General features: G+C 45.0%; 1 protein-coding gene across 1 annotated transcript in view; it reads right to left on the bottom strand.

Moving 5' to 3' along the window:
• The window catches only part of FNTB (farnesyltransferase, CAAX box, subunit beta), a 65,149-nt gene extending 47,265 nt beyond the window's left edge, over window positions 1-17,884 (bottom strand). The window contains exon 1 of the mRNA XM_073610758.1: window positions 17,711-17,884. Within this exon, the coding sequence (XP_073466859.1) occupies window positions 17,711-17,809 (99 nt within the window). The 5' untranslated portion in view covers window positions 17,810-17,884. The remainder of the gene's footprint in view (window positions 1-17,710) is intronic.
• Window positions 17,885-19,570: the final 1,686 nt, after the last annotated feature.

Consider the following 19,570-nt stretch of genomic DNA (forward strand, 5'->3'; position numbering starts at 1 on the left):
GAACCCAGACCTTTTGGTAGATCCAGCACGTCTTTCTGCTATTGAGGAGTGGATATCAGCTTGAGAATCCCTTGGTTTTTAATAATCCTTCCTCAGTAGCCAGGCTGCCAAGTTCCATCGATGTACCTGGGGACGAACCTCCTGGAGTGGTAGGAACCAAGGAGGTTCTACTGCTAACCGTTTGAGGACCGCGAACCAGGACCTTCTGGGCCAATGTGGTGCCACCATGATCAGAGAGGTGTTCTCCGTTTGACATTTTCTCTGCACTGCTGGTAGTAAGACTGGTGGCAGGAAGGAATAGCATCTTTTGAAACGCCAGCTCTGTTTTAGCGCATCCATCCCTAGTGCATCTTCCCACTTGTTTAAAGGAGAAGAAACAGGGATTTTGCGTTGTCCCTTGATGCGAAGAGGTCCACCTCCGGGGGTCTCCATCTTATGGTTATGAGATTGAAGACTTCCTGGTTGAGGATCCAATCGCCCGCTCTCTGCTGCTTTCTGCAGAGAAAGTCCGCCACCACATTCCTCCCACCCCCCCCTTTTAGAAACTCCGCCGATAGGGAGAGTACGTTAGTCTCGACCAAACTTAGGACATTTGTTGCTAGGAACAACAGGAATCTGCTCCTCAAGCCGCCTTGCTTGTTTACATAAGCGACCACGGAGGAATTGTCCGAGCGCACTTGATTGTGATGGCCTTGAAATTCCTTCCTGAAGGACCCGAGTGCCTATCCGACAGCTTTCAGTTCCTTCATGTGCCTTGTGCCAGTAGGGTTCCCAAGTATGCACCCCAGCCTTTGCCGCTTGTGTCTGTGGTTACCACCCTGGAGACCGGGATGAGCCACAGATGACCCTGCGACAGGTTCACGATTTTCCTCCACCACCAGAGGGCCTTTTTTTACCCGAGGTGGTACGTATACTAAAAGGTGTCCGACTCCTGGCTGTGGTCCCATGTTTTTAGGATTGGAGGGAATGAAAATGTAGCCCTGCCCACTGAACAGCTGGGATAGTTAACGTTAGTAGACATTGCTGCCCTTCTAGAGACCTGCTGGTTGTTTTGGAGAGAGGCCACTACCTTGTCCAATTTTTGTAACTTCTCTGCCGGGAGAAAAACTCAACTGGGTGGAGTCCAGCAGGTATCCTAGGTAGGTGATGCACTGAGATGGAATCAAGCTAGACTTTTCCAGGTTCAGCAACCACCCCAGACCTGTAAGAACATCCTTCGTCATTTCCAGATTTCTGGTTAGCTGTTCTGGAGATGCTGCGAATAGAAGCAGGTCGTCCAGATAAGTTATAATTGAGACTCTGAGTCACAGAAAGGCCATGGCTTCTGCCATGACCTTTGTGAAGATTCGGGGGGACGAGAATAGGCCAAATGGAAGTACTTGAAACTGTAGATTGATTATCTCTCCTATGTTCACCACTAGACAAAAGAAACTTCTGGAAAGCTTCTGCAATAGGGACGTGTAGGTAGGCGTCCTTGAGACCTAGAGACACCATGTAACAATTCTGGGTTAGTGAGCCTCTGACCATGAAGATAGATTTCATATAGAACCTTTTGTGGGATACAGACTGGTTCAGGGGTTTTAGGTTCAGAATCGGTCTGTATTTTCATGAGGGTTTTTGTACAACAAATATGTGCGAGTAAAACCCCCTTGGGAACTCTGCGTATTATGTTTTGTTCCTCCAATTCCTTTAATGCCCCCACTAGGGCCTCGGCCTTCTCCGCACACCTTAGAAGGTGTGCGATGAGGAGTCTTCGCGGGGGTGGTCTTGTAAATTCCAGGCGGTACCCCCTCTTTACGATCCCCAAGATAAATTGACTTGAGGAGACCGCCCCCAGTTTTCCTCCCACCATGTTTGGAACGTCATTGGCTTTTTCGGGGCTGTTCAGGAGGGAAAACAAAAAAAACACACACAAACACACACACACCTCCTCCTCCTCCTCCGCCCTTGCCCCTTTGGCCCAAGTTCTTCATCTCCCCCCCCCCCCCCAGGCTGGGGGGTTGCGCTTAAATAGGAAGGATTTATTTTTGTCCAACTGTGCGGTCTAGCTTATAGACCAGGGACGAAAAGTAAAATATCCCGTCAATGGGATCCCGCACAGTTTAACTTTAGAGGTACTATCACCTGGCCACGTTTTTAGCCAGAGGGCTCTTCTGGCTGAGTTGGCTAGAGCCGCAGTTCTGGTCGACATGCGGACAGATTCTGCAGATGCATTCACTATATAGCAAAATAGTGAGAAAAGATGACAATAGTTTCCTTGGCTGTTCCCACTTCAATATGAGCTTGAATTTGGGAAAGCCAATGCTCCAGGTTACGGGCCACCACTGTGACCGCCATTTCTGGTTTCAGATTTCCTATGGTTGATTCCCAGGTTTTCTTTAGAAGGGAATCCTTTTTTTATCCATCGTATCTGCTAGAGCTCCCATATCCGCAAAAGCCAGATCTGTATGTCTGGAGACATGGGAGAAGGTAGCGTCCAGTTTGGGACTTTTATTCCAGATGGACGACGGATCTTCTGAAAACGGGAACATTCTTTTCAAAGACCTAGAGAAAAAAAAAAATTAAAGAAAAAATAAAAAAAGGGGGGGGGGGGGGTTCCGTTCAGGATTCTGCCACTCCTTTACTGTGTGTCTACCAGGACATCATGGCCTGGGAAAACTGTTCCCCCATGCCCCTGTACATCTGGTCAAGGAGTGTCAGGGGTTTCTTGTCCGCCTGAATTCCAAGGGCGGTGTAAATTACCCCAAGAGGTTCCCAACCTCTTCCAGGGACAGTTTATGTCTTGAGGGTTTCCTGGACTCCCCATCCCGGTCCTCTCCCCCTTACTCCTGGGAACAAGAAGTTGTACTATCAGGCTCTTCCCTAGACTCCTCCCCGGAGGCCCCGGTAGTTCCCTCTGCTGTGGCAGAGTATGAAATATATTGAAAGGGAGGCTCGACATGCAGCAACGAGTCCTCCGTTCCTGGCATCAGCTGGAGTGCACGCCGAGACATACACAGAGTACCCGCAATAGTTTAAAGGTACCGATTTGGTCTCTGCTTTTCCTCCATAGCTGCAGCCTGGTCTGTTTCTTGTCCTGTACCCTACATATTTGTCTGGATGTAAAGGTTTTACCTATATGGAATAAAGACGTTTTTACACTATTTGAGCCTTTGTGGCTTTCATGGGGAGCCACTCTTCAGATTTGGATGGTGAATCGAGGCACCAAGGCGCAGGTTCAAGAAGTTACATATTCCACACTCCTGCTGTCCTGTGAGTAGAGTCCTTCTGCATTGATATTTTTCAAGCCAGGATATCCCGATAGCCACTTCTGATGAAACCATTTGCTCTTTTCCATGCCTGAGGGTCACTCTGTGGCCACTGTCTGGTGAGCGCTTTGATATACCACATTGGGTGAAGCACGAGTAAGATAGTATTTGCACTTTATAATGTGGGGATTGGATTTGAGAAGATTCTCATATTCATAAGATACACTGAACTTTTTTGCACTATATTTCACTTTATTGGTCATATATGATTTAATTTACCTTATATACACTGATGCACTTTATTTACATGATTGAGGTAACACGATATTTATTGTACTATTGATGCGCCCTTTATTGTTTTGTATATTGTCTATTAGTATTTACTAATTTTAGGAGCAGCATCAGTTTCTGAGAGTGCACGTTCATATTAGGCGCCGTGCCCATTATTTTTTCACAGGAAAAATATAAACATCACCTCCCCCCCCTTGTATAAAAGGTTACAACCTGGGGAGTGCACTAGACCTTTTAAAAAGGCAAGGATCTGAGCCTCCTCCCCACTACTAGGAACCAGCCGTGGAGGGGAGAAATTCTAGATAGAGTACCCTTCCCCAGGGAATTCTTACCTTCGGATGGCTGGAGCTAGCATCGGTGTGCACCTGTCTGGGTGTCAGCTTCAGACATGCCTGCGCTGGTGGTTGCTGCTGTGCAGTCTCACGCTGCATGTGCCATGTTCCCGACTCCTCTAAAGTCCATGCCCGGCCCTTTATCAGCTCCGCAACCTAGAACCTGAAGTTGCGGGTCAAATAGAAACATCCGCCCTCCGACGGAAATGACGTCACCCATCACGCCTGCTTCCAAATGCGGCCTGCACCTGTGTACAGGGAGAGCGGAGCCGTTTCCCTGCTGCATTCCTGTGAATGCGATGATGGGCCCCCGGATCTTTCGCCCGCACTCAGTGAAGATGGGGTGGCAAACAGTGCAGTCAGGTATGTACCTCACCACGTCCCTGGGAGCTCCCCGGCCTCCCTTACAGGGCTTTACAAGCCACAGTCTCCGATTGTTTTGGCCAGGTTCCCAAACAGTGTCTCCCCATCCAGAGGAAACACAAACTGTAGTCTGGCAGGGGAAAGTAAAAATTTTGTGGGCTGGCGCAGCGTTTCCTAGGAAGAGGAGGAGCCAAGGTTTCTCAATTGTGGCTGTCCTGAAAGACGGGGAGGGAAAAACCTTCTGCCTTTACAACTTCAAGATAAAGTCTGTGTGCAGCAGCCCACTTCAACACCTCCTAATATTTACCTGAGCCCCATCAAGATCCAGCGATGTTGCAGCAGTGTCTCGGCTGCTTGGGACTCCCCTTCTGGGGCCAGGCGACGGGTCCATGTCTGGATGAACACACGGAGCTGTGATTCAGCTCGGGTGCCCCCATCGCAAGTGTTTTGCTGTGGAGGCACTCAACAGGGAGGGAGGTGCCAGGAGTGCAGAAGAGGGACCCGAGAAGAGAAGGATCTGGGCTGTTCTGTGTAAAACCGTTACACAGAGCAGGCAAGTATAAACAAGTTTTTTTTTTTTTTTTTTGTTTAAAAATAACAATTAAATAAAAAAAAATAAATGATTTCTTTACAATCACTTTAACCCTTTTAGTCGCCCCTGATGTTAACCCCTTCCCAGCCAGTGTCATTAGCACAGTGACAGAGCATATTTTTAGCACCGATCAGTGTATTAGTGTCACTGGTTACCAAAAAGTGTCAGTGTCGGAATGTCCACTGCAATATCACAGTCCTGCTATAAGTCAATAATCGCCGCTATTACTAGTAAAATTAAATAAAAATATCCAACAGTTTGTAGACACTAACTTTTATGCAAGCCAATCAATATACGCCTATTGGGATTACTTTTGTACCAAAATATGTAGGAGAATACATATTGCCCTAAAATTGATAAAGAAATGCGATAAAAAAAAAAAAAAAAAAAAAAAAAAAAAAAAAAAGGAAGGACACATTTGGGCACAGTATCACACGACCGCGCAATTGTCAGTTAAATTAACGCAGAGCCGTATCGCAAAAAAAATGGCCTAGTCATGAAGGGGGTAAATCTTCCGCAGGTCAAGTACGCCCGCTCTTTAACAACCAGCTATTTACAGTGTTTGTTAACCGCTTCCCGAGTGCCTCACTCAGATATACTGCGGCAGAAGGGCACGTACAGGCAGATTAACGTACCTATACGTTGCCCTTTAAGAGGCGGCATGCGGGCACCCCCGGAAGCTCCGTAACTGAACACGGGTCCCGCGGACCCGGTGTCCACGGGGATACCCGTGATAGTCTCACGGTGAGGAAGAATGGGGAGATGCTAATGTAAACAAGCACTTGCAAGACATCCACTGCTGCACGGCTTTTTGGATTAATTATCTACACATATTTTTGCAGGTACTTATGCTATATTATACCCATTTCACACCAAATTATGTTTTAACCACATCCCCTTACCTTATTCTATTTCAACACCTCTCCCGTTTCACCCACTTGGTTACCTTCCTATACACCCTACCTTTGGGAGTTTCTCCCCAGTTGAACTGGTTTATCCTTTTTTATTATTTTTTACCCATTGATCCCTACAGATATCCCTGGGAATTAGCTACAATACGATTCATATAAAACACTAACTATACATACCACAGCTGCAAATTGGGATTCCCTACTTTCAAATCTATTATTGTTATCGATCCTTTGCCGTGCCTCGAGGTTTCCCATCTCAGCTTCCAGGGATGACGTTCTCTATAAGGTCTTTCACCTGTGATACCATCTACACTCATACCCTTATACTACAGATAGGCGAGACTGCTCGGGACCTTTTGAGTTCCCCCTTTCCCCTTTATGTTTTTACATTTTTTTATTATACTCATTTGGTAAATTTCATTATAGATACCCCTCAATCCTGCATCTGCTCCTGATGAGTGGTATAACCACGAAACGCGTAGAGCTTTCCTATGATGCGTTGTCACAGTATTCATGCTCAATATCTATACCATACCATATTCTATTTTAAATGAACCAATCCACCATTGCTTTTGCTATTATTGGGGTCTACATACCCAGGTTAGAATAATGTATAATATTGAACCCATTATGTATTGATACGAAATGTTTTGATCTTGCCAAATCAGTACCTATCAGTGTATTATCTTATCATATATTTTTGATAATGAATCTATCATGTATTACTATGAATTGTTTAGATCCACTCATTGAGACCTATTAATACATCAATTTACTATGTATTACTTTATATGTGTACGTATGACCTATGCAATCAACAATCAATGTGTATACTGATTGGCTCATCTAACTCAACAATGTGCAGAACTCTTTGTCCCCGATCAGAATATATGTGTTGATGAGTCCCTGGTACCCTTTTCAGGCCGGCTAGGAATAAAACAATATATTCCTAGCAAAAGGGCCAGATATGGAGTAAAATTATACAAGCTCTGTGAGAGGGCAACGGGATATTTGTACGCGTTCCGCAAATATGAAGGAAAAGATTACCAGCTCCAGCCGCCTGTGTGCCTGGCCTACATGGGCACAACTGGAAAGATTGTATGGGACTTGGCATACCCACTTCTGAACAAAGGATATCACATATACCTTGACAATTTCTACACTGGCCTGCCCCTTTTCAAACACCTATACATTGCAAAAACCCTGGCCTGCGGATGCTCCAGAAAAAGTAGGAAGGGCTTCCCACAATCTCTAGCAAACAAAAAGCTGCAAAGGGAGGAAAGAGCAGCATTGAGATGCAACAAAGTGCTGGCCTTGAGGTTGAAGGATAAAAAGGGATGTGCACATGATGTCCACCATCCATGACGACACTACAATTGAGGTTCAAAGAAGACGAGGTCCCATTGAAAAGCCAGTATGTGTCCAAGATTATAATCTCTACGGGGGAGGGTTATGGATTTCAATGATCAAATGATTCAGCCCCATTTGTCGATAAGGTCCCGATTCTGGTACAAGGTGGTAGCAACTTATCTCATCCATTTGGCTATTATAATTCATACGTAGTCTACACCAAATCCACGGAAAGCCCCGCCCCCTTCCTACAATTCGTAGAAGAAGAAGTTGTTACGTCCCTCATCACCATGGACCCCCCCAGAACACCTTCGCTCAAAGTCGCGTGAGCACCAAAAGAGGATTTCTAAAGGATACCAGCTACCATTGTCCCCAGTGTCCCTCCCAACCTAGCCTTTGCATTGTTGAATGCTTCAAACTTTATCATACATCCCTAAAATATTAGCCAATATTTTTAACCATTTCCCCATTTTCATCATCTGTGCTGACCATTTTCCATGCTTCCCCAAATAACCATGCCACTGCCTTCCATGTGAACTGACCCTGGCCTGTTTTTTAACTATGCCTCTACCTACCGTTTGGACTGCCTCCATGTGAACTGACCCTGGCCTGTTTTATCAACTACGCTACTGCCTACCGCTTGCACGTGAACGGACCCTGGCCTGTTTTACGGACTATGCTTTTGCCTACTGCTTGGACTGATCTGTTGCCCTGCTACTGTAGTACACAGGGGTCTCACATGTGAGGGGCTCCAGAATTGTTTTTCCGGATGGAGAAAACAATTTTTTTTGTTTTCTCCGGGTTTCAGAATTTCAGGGTCTGGAGTCCGAAGGCTTCATAGAAACTTGGGTGGGTCGAAGCTTCTACCCTTGTGCACAGGTCTTACCTGATTGCGGCCCTCAGCCTGCTGCTGACTTAGGCCCCTTTCACACATGGGCGGGGTCGGCAGTAAAGCGCCGCTATTGTAAGCGGCGCTTTACCGTCGGTATTCGGCTGCTAGCAGGGTGGTTTTACACCCCCCCCCCCACTAGCGGCCGAGAAAGGGTTAAAAACCACCGCAAAGTGCCTCTGCAGAGGCGGTATAGCCACGCTGTCCCATTGATTTCAATGGGCAGGAGCGGTGAATACACCGCTCCGAAGTGTGAAAGCTCCGGGGCTTTCACACTGGAGACAAAGCAGCGGCACTTTCGGGTCGGTTTGCAGGCGCTATTATTAGCGCAATAGCGCCTGCAAACCACCCCAGTGTGAAAGGGCCTTAACTGCCATCATGCCTCTGCCTGCCGCATGAACGGACCACACCGTTACCTGGACTATGCAAATAATTAGCTGCAGCAAGAGGCAGTATGTTTGTGAAGGGCTGGAGAGCGGTACAATGAGTGTCTGCAGGTAACAGTGTACCAGGACCAAGATTATGGCTGTGCTGGCTGTCTCTGCCTGGACAATTTCTATGGACTGTGCTGTGCTGACAATATCCTTGTGCCGACTATAGACCATATTCCTGCCTGCTGCCTGGATAATTACTATTACTGTCAGTAAGCATATCCCTGCCTGCTGCCTGGACCAGTGCTCTCCTCTGGATACTACTAAAAGCACAGGTCATATTTTTTACCCTATCCACAATAGAATTTATTTTGGATTGTAATTCTTGCCATGTACATGCCTTCAAAAATGATAGGTTGCCATGAAATTATGCAATTTATGCTCCTAGAATGCCTGATGGTGCTACTTGGATGTTGGGCCTCCGTATGTGGCCAAGCTGTGTAAAAGGCTCACACATGTGGTATCACCATACTCGGGAAGAGTAGCAGAATGTATTTTGGGGTGTAATTTGTTGTATGCATATGCTTTGAGAGAGAAACAACCTGTTAATGACAATTTTGTAACAAACACACACACACTTCCAAATTTGAGCTACAAAAGCAGGTTTCAAAACTTTTAAACCTCAGGAGTTTTGAAATGGAGATTTTAAAGTGTAACTCCACTTTTTTTTTTTTTTTTACAAAATTCCCCTCTGGGTGTTCAATGTACATTACAAGGATTTTAACAAACTTTGTTGCAGGTTCCTACCTTTTGTTATTCTGAAGAAATCCCTTGTGTTTGTCTGTGTCCATGTGGAAAGTGAATCTAATGGGAGTGGTTTCATAATTATCAGTCAGCTGCTGCACCTGTAGAGCTCTAATGAGGAAAATTGTAGGGTCTTCATCCCTTTAGGACGTGATTTCCTATTGGGAGTATCTCACCAAAAATGACATTTTTATTGCAGGGAATGCCAGAAATCTGACTTGCATCAGAGTGCAGAAAATCAGTGAGCCAATCGCAGGAAATTGTGTTGGGGGGGGGGGTGTACACATTTACAGATAATTTCAGCGCTGCAGATTGAAAAGGAAAGGTCATTCTTAATTACAATATGACTTGTGTAGCTTGTACAGTATATGCCATTTTTTCCCCCAAGAAAGTGGTGTTACCCTTTAACCATGAGAGAGGCATTGATTTTTGTTTTCTCCCTGAGCATGTTGGAGCATCGCAAAATGAAATGCCCAGGTGAGACTGGGTCTTAATGTCATCCAACATGGAAATTCAACATTATCTATGAAAATATTTATCTATGAAAATGATTCATTAAAAAACAAAAATTCGTAGATATGGTGTATAGTTGGTTATTAATAAAAAAAAAAAAAAAAAAAAAAAAAAGTGCCACAGAACGAACAATTACGTCTTTACAGAATGGAGAAGAATGGCCTCCATTGAATCAGCACCCACACTCTGCATCCTGCCACTCTCGCCCTGTGTATAATCTGATAACAAAGGACAGGGCAACCATTGTAGTTTTCCCAGCTGTAAATGCTAAGGTTAGCACATTTCTTTTGTATAAAACATTAACATGAAACCTCTAGAAAACGTCTTTTAAAAGGTTTTTCACACAAAAATATCTAAACAAAGTGCCCCAGATTGAGGTTGTCATGCTCCAAAGTCCCAGCCACATGCTAGATTTGAGGATGTGGGGAGCTCTTTCCCCCCTGACCATCCAACATGAGGGGCCCCATATGTTGGATGGTCAGGCCCACATCACTTCAATCAGGACCTGTAATCCTGGTCTTCCCCCATGGAAGACATGTAACCGATATACATGATGGGGTTTTCTCTAGGGTCTCCTACCTAATCCTTGACCGCATACATCCAGGTATGCGGGGAGGGGATTGAAACAAGACTTTACTACAGCATGAACAAGGATGGATCTTCAGCCTCAATGCGACGAAACCACCTGGCCTCAATGGATCCATCTCCTTCAGACCCTTCCTGGAAGGTTTTACCTCAATGGGAACCAGATTACCCCAAAGAGATTTCTAGGGAAATGATCAAACTAAGTTCTGCAGAAAATGTATATTTTCCATAGAATGAATGTACATATAAGCCGTTCTATTGCAGTTTTTGGCATTTGCCATCTGATCTTGCAACTTGAACCCACCCCCCCTTTCCCATGTCTTTCCTTCCTCTCTCTATTTCTATCAAGTAATGTCAGAATTTTCACATACAGTGGGGACGGAAAAGTATTCAGACCCCCTTAAATCTTTCACTCTGTTATATTGCAGCCATTTGCTGAAATCATTTAAGTTCCTTCCCCCCCCCCCCCCTCATTAAAATGTACACACAGCACCCCATATTGACAGAAAAACACAGAATTGACATTTTTGCAGATTTATTAAAAAAGAAAAAAAAAAAAACTGAAATATCACATGGTCCTAAGTATTCAGACCCTTTGCTCAGTATTTAGAAGAAGCACCCTTTTGATCTAATACAGCCATGAGTCTTTTTGGGAAAGATGCAACAAGTTTTTCACACCTGGATTTGGGGATCCTCTGCCATTCCTCCTTGCAGATCCTCTCCAGTTCTGTCAGGTTGGATGGTAAACGGTGGACAGCCATTTTTAGGTCTCTCCAGAGATGCTCAATTGGGTTTAAGTCAGGGCTCTGGCTGGGCCATTCAAGAATAGTCACGGAGTTGTTGTGAAGCCACTTCTTCGTTATTTTAGCTGTGTGCTTAGGGTCATTGTCTTGTTGGAAGGTAAACCTTCGGCCCAGTCGGAGGTCCTGAGCACTCCGGAGAAGGTTTTCGTCCAGGATATCCCCGTACTTGGCCGCATTCATCTTTCCCTCGATTGCAACCAGTCGTCCTGTCCCTGCAGCTGAAAAACACCCCGACCGCATGATGCTACCACCATGCTTCACTGTTGGGACTATATTGGGCAGGTGATGAGCAGTGCCAGGTTTTCTCCACACATACCGCTTAGAATTAAGGCCAAAAAGTTCTATCTTGGTCTCATCAGACCAGAGAATCTTATTTCTCACCATCTTGGAGTCCTTCAGGTGTTTTTTAGCAAACTCCATGCGGGCTTTCGTGTGTCTTGAACTGAGGAGAGGCTTCCGGCGGGCCACTCTGCCATAAAGCCCCGACTGGTGGAGGGCTGCAGTGATGGTTGACTTTCTACAACTTTCTCCCATCTCTCAACTGCATCTCTGGAGCTCAGCCACAGTGATCTTTGGGTTCTTCTTTACCTCTCTCACCAAGGCTCTTCTCCCCCGATAGCTCAGTTTGGCCAGACAGCCAGCTCTAGGAAGGGTTCTGGTCATCCCAAAATGTCTTCCATTTAAGGATTATGGAGGCCACTGTGCTCTTAGGAACCTTAAGTGCAGCAGAAATTTTTTTGCAACCTTGGCCAGATCTGTGCCTTGCCACAATTATGTCTAAGCTCTTCAGTCAGTTCCTTTGACCTCATGATTTTCATTTGCTCTGACATGCACTGTGAGCTGTAAGGTCTTATATAGACAGGTGTGTGGCTTTCCTAATCAAGTCCGATCAGTATAATCAAACACAGCTGAACTCAAATGAAGGTGTAGAACCATCAAGGATGATCAGAAGAAATGGACAGCACCAGAGTTAAATATATGAGTGTCACAGCAAAGGGTCTGAATACTTAGGACCATGTGATATTTCATTTTTCTTTTTTAATAAATCTGCAAAAAAGTCAACAATTCTGTTTTTCTGACAAAATGGGGTGCTGTGTGTACACGAGGGGGAAAAAAAAAAAAAAAAAAAAAAAATACTTAAAAATGATTTTAGCAAATGGCTGCAATATTACAAAGAGTGAAAAATTTAAGGGGGTCTGAATACTTTCCGTCCCCACTGTATATACTGCATATAACTAGTTAGACATTTTCTGTGGACCATTGTACATCTATATGATTCTGGGTTTATAATAATGTATGTTTTTCTGTTTCCTTTCTCCTGATGTGTATACCTTTTAGCCATTCCGGTCTGGGTATGGATGATTTGGTACACCACAGCACCCGCCCAGTAGGTCCCTCACTTGGCACACAGGGGCCGTTCACGCCACTCCACAACGTGTCCGGCATCCTTTGATGGGAGTTGTAGAGCAAGGTTTTCCTGGTTGCTGTGACTTGATGTGCACCGCCATCGCGGGACCCCATAAAAACGATGTCCGTTCCAATATCATTTTAGGCTGCACACCCAGGTCAGATGGGACTACACCTGAACCAAGCCCTAACCAAGGTATTCCTTTGGGAACTAGCCAGTTACACTGGAGGGGGGGGGGGGTACTAATACTACATACATATAGATACTGAAAGATAGGTACCATCGCAAGGGTGTAAATTTATGCATATCGCTCCGTGACCTGATGGCATCCTTTATGTTCCCCCTCCATAGGCCCCTTTACCTTTCGTCTGGGCACACGGACTCCAAACATCTGGAGTTAGCCGTTTCTGGCCTCTAGCCCTCTCCTGTTCCTGCATTATCCAGAAACAAGCTAGGTATGAATGTTCTGAACAGACACTTGTATAGTCATTTTAATGCAAAGGTCCCTCATTGTGGTCCTAATACTATATTTATACCCCCCTCCCCCTTTTTTGTCTCTAGCGACATTTATCGCTTTGGGCCATATGTGGGGTATTCCCATTGGGGCCAAGTTGGAGCACGCTCTGTTAGTGACCATCCTGGGCCTTGGGTTGCCTCTCCTGGGTCTACCCATTTCTCTGGACCCGAACTGGTTGGCTTAAGGCAGCAGCATTTATTCCAAATGTTTTAACGTGGATGCAAGATCATTGATTTATTTTTATGCAAGTTTCATGGTCAGTGGACTCACAAATTGACTGAATTTTTGAGGTTATACTTGTTTCACAATGCGTATATTCTTATACCGGTCTTATCAATTATAGACGTATTTACGTCCTGTGTCTAACCACCTACCCCTGAAGAAAACAAATATCACCAACTCAAAAACGTGTTGGGTCGTCTGTTGCTTTATTTTTCCAACAGAGCAGTGGTCGTCTCCAACTGTATTGGATCTTTGCATATCTTTGTATCTGCATCCTGTACACTCTATTGTATATCCTACTTTTAACCTTTTTTCAAATAAAATATTTTTTTATATTTATGGTCTTGATCTGTAGAGGAGTACTGTCCCATTTAGAGGAAAACTCCCCCTGTTTGCAATGTATCTAGTTCAGGGATGTGGGCAATAACTCGTCCTTTTTGGACAATAAGCACCATTTAGTAATTTCTCAAAATGCAGCATTGGACTGATGTTGCATCCACTTAGGTAAGTAGTATTCTTGAAAAAAGCAAAATCCAAAACTTCCATTTTAACTTTAGAAATTACTGGTATAGAGAACGTCTCACCAGTTTTAACATGGGAGATCTTTTGAAATAAGTCCCCGGTCTTAGGGATCCCTGCTAGTAATTATCATATTTACAGCTCATGGTACATTGGTGTGAACAGAAACTTGTGGATAGAAGATTAATAACACAATAAGAATATGAAATAATTTGTGTTTTTAAAACCAGGTCTGCTCTATACGAAAAAAATTAATTAATAATGTAATGAAACATTAAAAATAATAATTGCAAGGAAGACAGACAATGAAAAACGTACTGTCAGTGGAATGTTTCCTATTACTTGAAAATAAGTGGAGTGCTCCCTACAATAGTGTGAGTACTTATAAATTCTTTTTCTAAATCACATTTTCGTAGAATAAGTAGGTGGTACAAAACAGAGTTTTGGGGCATACCCCAGCTTGAGAAAAAAAAAAAAAAAAAAAAAAAACCCACACACACCTCACACAACTCTAAAGACACTAAATCAGTATCCACTCAGCACAATGAATAGGAATATACACTATACTGTCAAGAGCATTGGGACGCCTGCCTTTATACGCACATGAACTATATTGGCATTCCAGTCTTAGTCCATAAGGTTCAAAACTCATTTGGCCCACCCTTTGCAGCTATAACAGGTTCAACTCTTCGAGGAAGGCTGCCCACAAGGTTTAAGGAGTGTGTCTATGGGAATGTTTGACCATTCTTCCAGAAGCACATTTGTGAGATCAGGCACTGATGTGGACGAGAAGGCCTGGCTCACAGTCTCTGCTCCCATTTCAAAGGTGTTCTATCGGGTTGAGGTCAGGACCTTCACCCCAAATGGGCTCATCCGTGTCTTTATGGACCTCGCTTTGTGCAATCTTCGTCTGAACTGCTCCTAACCACTTCAGCCCCGGAAGAATTTACCCCCTTCCTGACCAGTGCGTTTTTTTGCGATTCGGCATCGCTTTAACTGACAATTGCGCGGTCCTGCGACGTGGCTCCCAAACAAGATTGACTTTTTTTTTCCCCCACAAATAGAGCTTTCTTTTGGTGGTGTTTGATCACCTCTGCTGTTTTTATTTTTTGCGCTATAAACAAAAAAATAGCGACAATTTGCGCAAAAGTTATAGCGTTTACAAAATAGGGGATAGTTTTATGGCATTTTTATTATTAATTTTTTTTTTTTTTTTTTTTTTTACTAGTAATGGCGGCGATCAGCGATTTTTAACGTGACTGCGACATATTGAGTGTTCACCTCTGAGTACACCCTTATGTTTTATTGTAGCAGTGCAGGTGCATAATAAAATCAGTCTTCCTTCATTCACAAAGACTGAAAACCAAGGTCATCCTGCATCTGTGTTGCCATATACACAATCCTATAAGCCCCCAATAAAGTATGATCCAACTCTCTCCCGTGGGAAAAAAAAATTATAATAGAGATAGATAGAGAGATATATAGATCTATCTATATATCCCCCGATTCCCCCAGGAGGAATTCAGATATTCACCGGATCTACAACCCCTGGTGTTATTAAATGTGAGCATTAAGTTATATTTTGTGCATTTAGAAATACATCTTTTATTAAAGGGGTTGTAAAGTTATTTATTTTTATTTTTTTTTTAAATAACAAACATGTTATACTTACCTTCACTGTGCAGCTCGTTCTGCACAGAGTGGCCCCGAACCTGGTCTTCTGGGGTCCCTCGGCGGCTGTTTCAGCTCCTCCCCGCAAGCATTTACCACCTTCATGCGAGCTCCCTCGCACGGTGGTGAGTGCTTGCGGGCGCGCTCCCGTGATACAGCCGGCGGCTATAGCCGCTCGCTGTATCACTCGGCCCCGCCCCCCGGCGCGCCGCGTCATCGGATGTGATTGACAGCAGCGCGAGCCAATGGCTGCGCTGCTTTCAATCCATCCACTGCAGCCAATCAGCGACCAGGCTGAGCTGCAATGAAGCCGACGAGGACGAGCAGCGAAGATTCGAGGCGTCAGGTAAGTAAAACGGGGGGCCTGGGGGCGGCGGTACTGTCAAAAGTTTTTTCACCTTAATGCATAGAATGCATTAAGGTGAAAAAATTTTTACCTTTACATCCCCTTTACACATTTTACTGAGCTGTCTAAGGCTGATTCCTGATCACACCATACATGCGCGGTGGGGTGTTTTGTGTACTAATGTATCATGTATACATTGCTATACTGTGTGCAACTCACTACCACAACATGCTGCATTGAGCTGAATGGAATGTCCTTGTGTGACACATTAACCCCTTCCCGCCGACCGTACGCACATACGCGTACCCGGCTTTCCGGGGTTATACCGGGATGATGCCCGCAGCTGCAGGCATCATCCCGGTACCGTTGTTTCCAGCGGGCGATCGGCTACCCGTGTATAACAACCGATGCGGCTAAAAGCCGCTCGGTTGTTATACCGGAGGAGCGGGAGGGGACACCCCCCCCCTCCCGCCGCTGTTACCGGGCCTCCCGTGCGATCGGGAGGCCCGGTGTCCAATTGGGAATCTTTGGCGGCTGGGGGCGGGCTGGAACGAAGCTGTGAGCAGCTTCGTTCCAGCCTTCTTGTTGTAAACGCGGAAGCGACGTCATGACGTCACTTCCCGTTTACTCGGCTGCCAATGGTGCCGAATTTAAAAAAGTACACAGTATTCAGAATCGCCGTTTTCGGCGATCTGAATACTTTGAAGTGTAAAGGAGGGATGGGGGGTCTTTTAGACCCCCCATCCCTCCATAAAGAGTACCTGTCACCACCTATTACTGTTTACATTCCTTGTGATAGCAATAAAAGTAAAAAAAAAAAAAAAAAAAAAAAAATTTTTTATAACACAATTTTAAAGTAAAAAAATAAATAAAATAAATTTAAAAAAAAAAAAATTTTTAAGTGCCCCTGTCCCCGCGAGCTCGCGCAGCGAAGAAAACGCATACGAAGGTCGCACCCGCATATGTAAACGGTGTTCAAACCACACATGTGAGGTATCGCCGCGATCGTCAGAGCGAGAGCAATAATTCTAGCACTAGACCTCCTCTGTAGCTCAAACCTGGTAACCGTAAAAATTTTTTAAAGCGTCGCCTATGGAAATGCATAGGTACCATAGTTTGTCGCCATTCCACGAGTGCGTGCAATTATAAAGGGTGATATGTTTGGTATCTATTTACTCGGCGTAACATCATCTTTCACATTATACAAAAAAAATTGGGGTAACTTTACTGTTTGGATTTTTTAAAATTCATGAAAGTGTCCCTTTTCCAAAAATTTGCGTTTAAAACACAGCTGCACAAATACCGTGTGATAAAAAAAATTGCAACAATCGCCATTTTATTCTCTAGATTCTCTGCTAAAAAAATTATATATAAATGTTTGGGAACTCTAAGTAATTTTCTAGCAAAAAATACGGATTTTAACTTGTAAACACCAAATTTCAAAAATAGGCTTAGTCATGAAAGGGTTAATAAAGAAACAAAAAGGGGTGAACCAGTCTGATCCATTGTAACAATCCATATGTAACATGCATTGCACAGACCACACACCAGGCGATAGGATTTTAGGTGATTTTGGTGTATTTTAGGTGCAGTACATTAATAATAAAGGGTCCTACAAGCTGCATCTTTGATAGGCTTTCCTCAAGAAGTACATTGTATATGGAGTGTATAGAGATTACCAGCCTCACACCCCAATGTACAGAGGGGTCTGAGTGTCAGCTCTGTGGGGGAGCCCCTCCTGTCTATATGATGTCTCTGGACAGGTGTGCTGATGGTGAGCTCAGTGATCCATTCTGTGTAATGTCCATCACTGACAACTCCCAGCACATAGCGGTGTCCCCCCATTACAGGGAGTGTGCCCAGCACTCTGCAGTCATTCTATAGAAGAGGCCTCGGCGCTCATAGGGTGTATGGGGGGAGTGGTCGGGGGGTGACACACGTGCACGGTATACTACACACAGCTCAGCACACCTACCTGCTCCATGGAGGTCTCGGTAGGTAGGGAGTCATCCTGTAGCCGTTCCTCCTCATGGCTCTCCCTCGTGCACCGCAGATCTCCCCCGGTCTCCGCCATGTCCGCCCCGCACGCCTCTCACCGGCGATCCGATCAGCTACGGAGGCCCGGCGGGGTATGAAGAGGGCAGAACGCGAACTCCGAGCCCCGCCCACCTGTCACTAGTTATACACAGAGAGCGCTCCCTCATTGGAGGACAGACTGAGCCACAAAAGCCCCTCCCTCCTATGTGACAGGGCTGTCAGCCTTTTCATTACTATTGGATACTTCATACCAGGTAGAAAGATCCTACAGAGAACTGTCATTGTACAAAACAGACCAAGAGATAATGAAAGGAAAGTCTGGATGGCTGCACTCCAAACTGAGATCTAAACGCCTTTATTCACATAAAACCATGAAGAACATGAGCCATGTACAAGTTCCTAGAAAGTTCCTACAGTGTACTGTATTTTATAAGATTTTTAAGGCAGAATACATTACCTGTGAAATAAACTTTTTGTCTTCCAGAGCAAGTTCTCCTGTGTTTACATGTTTGTCTTTAGGGCTCATTCACACCATATAGGTGCTTCTGAATGCGTGCATCTTTTGCACATTCCTGCGCAAAGTATTTTTAGCAGTCCATGGATTTCAATGGGCTGCCCAGTGTGCTAGAACATGCAAAAAGTAAGGCATGCACGGGTTTTAAAATTGTGACACCCTAAAAAGCATGGTACTGCGGTGCCATGTGTTTTGATGGCCATGAACTCACCTGCATTTGCTAGATGAGAGAGGGCGCCATTAAGAATTATGCCACCTGCATCTGTCTGAAGAGGGCAGAGCGTTTGTGTGCAGTGTGAGAAAACAAACATTTTTGCATGTGTTCCCGCTCTGCAAGTGGTGTGAACCTGCCCTCAGGGCTATTCACACCATCCTTGTAACACAGCGGCTGCTATGCAATGCAAAGCAGTGGAATGACTGCAGTGCCTATGCACTGATTGTGGCAGATCACACATGTAGACAGGTGGCCTACTGTGTATTTAGTTAGCTGTCCAGATCAGGGGGAAGGGGTTAATGTTTTGCCGCCTTTCCCGGTTGTGTTTGCAGGCGTTCGTTGGGGTCCTGCCTCCCTCCCGTGTTCTATAAGGGCACTTTCACACTCACACTATTTTTAGCGGTGCTTTACTGCCGTTTTAGCGGCACTTTTTGGGAGCTAGCGGGGCACTTTTAACCCCCGCTAGCCCGAAAATGGGCTAAAATCGCTCCCACAAAGCGCCGCTGCAGTGGCGCTTTGCCAGCGCTTTGTCGGCGCTTCAGCAGCGATGATCATTGATTTCAATGGGCAGGGGCCCTTTAGGAGCGGTGTATACACCGCTCCTAAAGCGATTCAAAGATGTTGCTTACAGGACTTTTTTTGACGTCCTGCCAGCGCACCGCTCCAGTGTGAAAGCACTCAGGCTTTCATATTGGAGTGAAAGAAGAGAGGCTTTACAGGCGCTATTTTTAGCGCTATAGCGCCTGTAAAGCGACTCAGTGTGAAAGGGGTCTAAAAAGGAAGAGGTCCAGACCTTAAAGGCGGGGGCTCCAGGAAACACTTGGAGAAATGCATGGGGAATATGCGCAACTAAAGTCTTGATGGTACCTGTGGTCTGCTCCCGAACACAGATTCACCGGGAGACCCTAGGAACATGGACTTCTCTGTTTGAGCATTGCCATAAGCCTGTTGGAACTTCTTCCTGATTTTGGGGAGTTTCTGAAGTGGCAAAGAAACTGTGGCCAACTAAATATTGAATTGGGCCCCTAGGTAGACCATATTCTGTGTAGGCTCCAGCTGGGTCTGGTAAT

Source organism: Aquarana catesbeiana, linkage group LG13 (genome assembly GCF_042186555.1).
Source record: "Aquarana catesbeiana isolate 2022-GZ linkage group LG13, ASM4218655v1, whole genome shotgun sequence".
NCBI lineage: Eukaryota > Metazoa > Chordata > Amphibia > Anura > Ranidae > Aquarana > Aquarana catesbeiana.